At 56.4% G+C, this 6,606-nt stretch overlaps 1 protein-coding gene across 1 annotated transcript; it reads left to right on the top strand.

The window, feature by feature from the left end:
* GET3 (guided entry of tail-anchored proteins factor 3, ATPase) lies at positions 1-6,606 on the top strand. The gene is made up of 7 exons (XM_034996990.1): positions 1-793; positions 1,636-1,783; positions 4,217-4,365; positions 4,450-4,600; positions 5,448-5,555; positions 5,645-5,842; positions 6,257-6,606. Exons 1-7 carry the CDS (start codon positions 633-635, stop codon positions 6,386-6,388), a joined length of 1,047 nt encoding a protein of 348 aa, XP_034852881.1. The 5' UTR covers positions 1-632; the 3' UTR covers positions 6,389-6,606.

The raw sequence follows: 6,606 nt of genomic DNA, 5'->3' as shown, positions 1-6,606 counted from the left end.
CTTGCCCACTACCGGACTTGTTCTCCCTCTAATCCACTTGCAGTCCAGGGACCTGTCTTCAGCCAACTAATCGGTTCGTCTCTGATTGGTTTGCGTCAAGAGCCAGGTGGCTCACAGCCAATTGGATAGCAGAGGAGACGGACCTGAGGCGATGTTGGGACCCATTTTGGAGAATAAGGACAAATGATCGACAAGAAGTTGAACCTATGGAGTCAGGCCAGGGCGGACCTCGGATCTAACTTCATGGAAAGGGCATGGACTTGGTGTTTGGCTGGTTGCTAAGGAGAGGTTGGCGGCTACGGGGAGGTGAGAATGATTGGTGAAAGTGAGAAAAAATGTAGCCAATGAGAGGAGAGCTGAGAGACTTGGGAACCAATCAGAGAAGGGGAGTAGTCAAAAGTACCAATATGTTAATTCGGCAGGGGGAGTCTTTGAAAAAACTTGGACAAGAGGGCGACTAAGTGAACCCTGGAAGCGAAAGACATTGGAAATATAGTTTCTATTATCTCCTAAAAATCAGGCCATGAGAAAATTAATTCAGGCTCCTAGACTTGATGGGTATGTGCTAGGCAATTTCCCCTGTAGGTTCTTTTCGTGGTGCGCTCCGCTTGATCACGTGAGCCGGTTCCAAGATGGCGGCAGGGGTGGCCGGGTGGGGGGTTGAGGCAGAGGAGTTCGAGGATGCGCCTGATGTGGAGCCGCTGGAGCCCACGCTTAGCAACATCATCGAGCAGCGCAGCCTTAAGTGGATCTTCGTCGGGGGCAAGGGTGGCGTTGGCAAGACCACCTGCAGGTAAGGAAGCTGCGGCGGGGGCCGGGAAGACGGGTGGGATGTACCACTGGGCGAAGGGGAGGTTCGGGACTGGCTCTTCCATCCCAAGCCGAGAAAGGGGGCTGGGCCGGGGTCTTCCGGATCGTACTCCCAGAAGTGACCTGGGGCAAATGGAAGATATTGCCTGAATGCAGGCCTGGAACCCTCTGTTTTGGACCGCCCCCGTTGGGGTTCAAGGGTAGAACCACATTGAACCCAGCGCACGGGACGCAGGAGAGCACTTAGGTGTCCCAATCTGCTGGACGGTACCAGAGTGAGCTCGGAGTAGGGGGAGGGGCAAGCTATCCTAGTCTGGTGAACCTTGCCATTCTCTGGCCACGTGGGGGTAGAGGTGGTAGGCGGGAGGGGAGGCACGTGATTAGACCATACCAGTCGGCTGGGAGGAGGGGGAGGGGTCCCTGGGGCAAATTACCCTGAACAAGTGGACTGAACCATCCTGAATTTAGCGGGCGATGCAAGGGACCCCTTAGCTTAGCGTTTAGGGAGGGGGCACAAGGTCAAGCTAGGCTGGCTGGACAGCTGGACCGTGCCACTCTGTGCCAACAAAGAAGCAGCAGCCATTAGGCCAGACCGGCCCGGACAGCTGAACCTTACCACTGTAGTCACCCAGAGGGGTCAGTAGGTGAAGTCTGAGAAGGTCCCTATATAGGGATTAAGTCTTGATTCCACAGTTACCCGTATTCTGTCTCAAGGCCCCTGTTAATCCAGGTCCCCCTGCTCCTGGACCCTATATAACCCCTTGCAGACCTAGGTAGCAGAGCCTGACCCCTCACTCCCTGCCTTTTGACCTTTCCCTTGCCCAGCTGCAGCCTAGCGGTCCAGCTGTCCAAGGGGCGGGAGAGTGTTCTGATCATCTCCACCGACCCAGCCCACAACATCTCCGATGCATTTGACCAGAAGTTCTCCAAGGTGCCCACCAAGGTCAAAGGCTATGACAACCTCTTCGCCATGGTGAGTGGAGGTGGGCTCAGCTCCCCACTCTGGCAAAGGCCGTTCAGGCCCTCTCTGTGAACACCCACCATCAGCTACCATGCCCTGCCTATTCTGCATCATCCCTCAGCGTACCCACAGGAGAACGAATGAGGAATGTTTGCGGAGCAGAAAGGAGGCCAGAGTGACCAGAGTTTAGCAAACAAGGGGAGGAAGGAGATGTCATAGGTCAATCACAGCTACGTGGTATAGGACTTTACAGGCCCCTGGGAGCAGTTATGTTTGATTCCAAGTTTAATAGGAAGCTGTTCATTTTAAGCAGGGCAGTGTCATGGCCAAATTCATTTTTCAAAAAGTTCCCTATGACTGCCGTGCGGAGAAACTCGGGTGGGGCCAGAATGTTGGGAGAAGTGGTCACGTTTGGAATGTATTTTGGAATTAAAGCAACACAAATGTTTGGTTGTAATGGGCAAGGGAAAGAAGTGAACTAAGTACATCTCTTAGTTGGCTCCCTCGACAGCCGGGATGGGGGCGACTAGGAGAGAAGCAGGTTTCGAAGGGACAAACAAGGAATTCCATTTTGGTCCCGGTGAATCCAGGGTGCCCACTGGGCATCCAAGTGGAGATGCCAGGACAGTGGCTTAGTTATGTGAGATATGTGAGCTTGGAAGAGGTTGGGGTTGATTTGGGAGTCATTGTCTCAAGGATGGTATTTAAAGCTGCGCAAGTGGAGGAGAATGAGAGAATGGAGAAGCCCAGAAACAAACTGAGGTCACATCAACATTTAGGGTCCAGGGGGAGGGGTACGGGGACCAGTGAAGGAGGCCAAGAAGGAGCCACAGGTGAAGTGGGAGGAAGCCAGGCATCGTGAGCTCCTGAGCTCAGGACAGAGGGACTCGGTGGGAAGAAATAGTGGGCTTCAGCAGGCACATCAGATCTAGAGAGACCACTCTGGGAATGGGGGATGGGGGCAAAAGCCTGCACAGAGTGGGTGAGCTGAGGAGTGGGGACAGTGATCGCCATCATGGTGGCTGAGAAATAGGGCCATTGCTGGGGGGAGCTGGGGGTGGGTGGTGTTAAGGAGGCTTTTGGGGGAGGGCGGGGGGAGAAAGGAGATGCCAGAGTATGTTTGTTTGCTGATGTAAACGCTCCAACAGGGAGGGACAAGTGATGCTGTGGGAGGGAGCAAGGATGCTGGCAGAGGACGGTCCTCAGGCAGGTAGGTGGGTGCGAGTTCCATTCAGCTCACAGACCCAGGACATGGAAGCAGGGCAGGGAGGGGCAGGGGGGTGGGGTGGGCATGGGGACATTTCCTGGGAGGAGATGAGGGTGTTGGCAGCCAGTGGCTTCTTTTTCTAATCGGGCACAGCACTGGTCTCAGCAGAGAACAAGGGGTGAATGGGATGGATGGGGTTTGAGGAGAAAGAAGAAACTCCCGAGGGTGTGTCTGGCTTGAGTGCCTGTTGGAGAGTTGTGTTCAGGAATGGTGAGCAACGTGGGAATTATTCATCAAGTGCGTTCCCTGACTGTTCACCTCGGTGCAGCCATACCAGAGAGCTGGGAATAACCAGAGTGGGGATGTTGCCAGCCACGGGGAAAAGGGAGTGTCTGCAGAGGCACCCTATGGAGCCCAGGCTGGATAAGGGTGCCAGCCACGAGGGATACTGACAGTGAACAATGGGGCAGGGGTATGGGGACAAGATGGCCCAAAGAGGTAGGAGGCAAGGAGGCCCAGGTCAGAGAGTGAGGTGTGGGAGCTTAGAGGTGGCCCAGTTACTGGCAATAACCCATCAAGGATGTGACTGTCAGGGGTGATGGGTGGGCATGCTCCCTGCAGGGAAATGACCTCTGAGGCCAGCGAGTTGGGGGCTTCACCATGGGACCTGTGAAGTCACCAAGAGGTGACATGGGAGGAGGATGGAGAGAGAGGCACTGAGTCCAGAGCAGACCAGACAGCCCGGGGACAATCATCCCTTCATGGATTCTACATACATATTGAGGACCCATTGTGGGCTTCGCAGTGCTGACAGCTGATAAAGGTGATGAACATGCTGAGTAAACCATGTGAGCTGGGGCTCGGAGTTAAGGAGAAATGAAGGCAGGGCAGGGGGAGCTGGGGCAACATTGTTAGATGGGATGGTCAGGGAGGACTCCTGTTAGAGAAATGATCTGGATGAGGTCGGGGCCCCATTTGGGGAACGGCCAATGCAAGGGCCCAGCCATGGGCTCTGACTTCCCTCTGGGGCACTGATCACAGTTTACAATTTTCCATCTGCTTGTGAAATGGTTTGACCACTTGTGTGACCACACGAGACCTGAAGTGCCTCAGGGGTATCCCCAGCCATGAACTGATGAAGGTTGGTATTCGGGGCCCTTCTTGGGCTCTTTCGCCTGGTGCCTGGGTGGGAAGGTCCGGCGGCAGCAGCACCTGAGTCTTGACCCCTCGGCCCTCAGGAGATTGACCCCAGCCTTGGCGTGGCCGAATTGCCTGACGAGTTCTTCGAGGAGGACAACATGCTCAGCATGGGCAAGAAGATGATGCAGGAGGCCATGAGTGCCTTCCCCGGCATTGACGAGGCCATGAGCTACGCAGAGGTCATGAGGTCAGGCCCTGCCAGCAGGGGAGGGTGCTGTGTAAGGCTGGGGTGGAAGGGGGCAAACAGGCCTGATCCTCCTCTCCCCCGCAGGCTGGTGAAGGGCATGAACTTCTCGGTGGTGGTGTTTGACACGGCGCCCACAGGCCACACACTGAGGCTGCTCAACTTCCCCACCATCGTGGAGCGGGGCCTAGGCCGCCTCATGCAGATCAAGAACCAGATCAGCCCCTTCATCTCCCAGGCAGGCAGGGCCCCAGGGCGTCCGGGCACCCCCTGTGTCAGAGTGTGCAGACACGCCCTCTCAGTCCGTGGTTCCCCACCGGATGGGATGGATCTCCACCATGGGGGTGGGGGGGGGCTGTCCGCCTACTCCATAGGACTCGTGTCTTGCCCCCACCCACGGAGTGCTCCAGACAGAGCTTGAAAACACGTATTCCAGAGCCAGGCGGCCTGGGCTCAAATGCTTTACAGTCTGGTGTGACACGACTCTGGGACCTCAAGCAAGTCACTTCATTTCTCTGGGTCTCACCTTCCTTGTCTGTCAAATGGAGGCCATACGTGTGTCCCATGGGTGGTTCTTTTTTTTTTTTTTTTTTAAAGATTTTATTTATTTATTTGAGAGAGCAAGAATGAGAGAGAGTACATGAGAGGGGGGAGGGTCAGAGGGAGAAGCAGGCTCCTCGCTGAGCAGGGAGCCCGATGCGGGACTCGATCCAGGGACTCCAGGATCATGACCTGAGCCGAAGGCAGTCGCTTAACCAACTGAGCCACCCAGGCGCCCCCATGGGTGGTTCTTAGCATGACAACATGACAAGCCTACTGCCCCCACATTTAGGCACACCACCACTGCCACCCTCTCCCTGGTGGTGTGTGGTCAGTACAACAGCTGTTGGAGGTAAGGTCTACATGTGGGGAAACTGAGGCTCCAGGAAGTCAAGCCCCCTGGCCACAATCCCCCAGAAATGGCCGAGCTGGCTTGACCCCTGTGGTCTGCTTGAGGACCTTTAACCCCAGGAGGTGTCAGTCCCCAACCCGGGTGCTGTAAGACACCCCAGGTAAGCTGTGAGCCTCCCACGTCCTCCCCACAGATGTGCAACATGCTGGGCCTAGGGGACATGAACGCAGACCAACTGGCGTCCAAGTTGGAGGAGACGCTGCCCGTCATCCGCTCCGTCAGCGAACAGTTCAAGGACCCTGTGAGTCATGGTACGGGCGGGTGGTGAGAGGCTTGGGATGGGGACAAGGCCAGAACTTGCCCCTCGCTGTCCTCTCTCACGCCTTGCAGGAGCAGACAACGTTCATCTGCGTGTGCATTGCTGAGTTCCTGTCTCTGTATGAGACGGAGCGGCTGATTCAAGAGCTAGCCAAATGCAAGATTGATACCCACAACATCATCGTCAACCAGCTCGTCTTCCCTGACCCTGAGAAGCCCTGCAAGATGTGTGAGGCCCGCCACAAGATTCAGGCCAAGTACCTGGACCAGGTGTGCATGCCCAACTGCCTGCCCAGCCCTCACACCTTTGATCCTGGAAGTTGGGGCCTGGCCCAGCCCAACCAAGGCCCCACGGATCAATTACTGTATTCTCTGACCTTTTACTCCATCCTATCTTCTAATCCTCTGCCCCACCCTCCTGCTCCTAATCCTAACCCTAATTCTGGCTCTTGAAGACAGTAGCTGGCCTGGCCTGGGTACCTCTGACCCCAGGGAGGGGGAGGTCCAGCCCAGTGATCTCTGACCTCACTGGTCTCACTCCCATCTATCAGCATATGAAGCCCCTGCCCCACATTCTCCCCTGATCCTGGGAGATCCCCAACCTGACCCTTCCCATTGACCCACATTCTGTCCCTGCCCTGCAACCCCCTGACTGCCACCATCTGCCCTGTGCCCTGGCCACAGATGGAGGACCTGTACGAAGACTTCCACATTGTGAAGCTGCCGCTGCTGCCCCACGAGGTGCGGGGGGCGGACAAGGTCAACACCTTCTCTGCCCTCCTCTTGGAGCCCTACAAGCCCCCCAGTGCCCAGTAGCACTGCTGCCAGCCCGAGTTGCTACCATTTCACATCCCCCCTCCACCCCCCTGGGGGGGCAGAGTTTGCACAAAGTCCCCCCCATAGTATAGGGGGAGCCACTTGGGGGGCAGGGGGCGGGGAGGAGGTCTGTTCCCCCTGGTGGGGCTGAGGGGGCTGTAGCTGCCCCCCACCTCTCCCTGCCTCTCGCCCCTCAATAAAATGATCTTAAACCACCA

The sequence above is a fragment of the Mirounga leonina genome, unplaced genomic scaffold, assembly GCF_011800145.1.
Source record: "Mirounga leonina isolate KUSES-001 unplaced genomic scaffold, KU_Mleo_1.0 Mir_94, whole genome shotgun sequence".
NCBI classification, from domain to species: domain Eukaryota; kingdom Metazoa; phylum Chordata; class Mammalia; order Carnivora; family Phocidae; genus Mirounga; species Mirounga leonina.
Note: the sequence above shows the minus strand (reverse complement) of the source record. Positions and strands in the feature narration are given on the sequence as shown.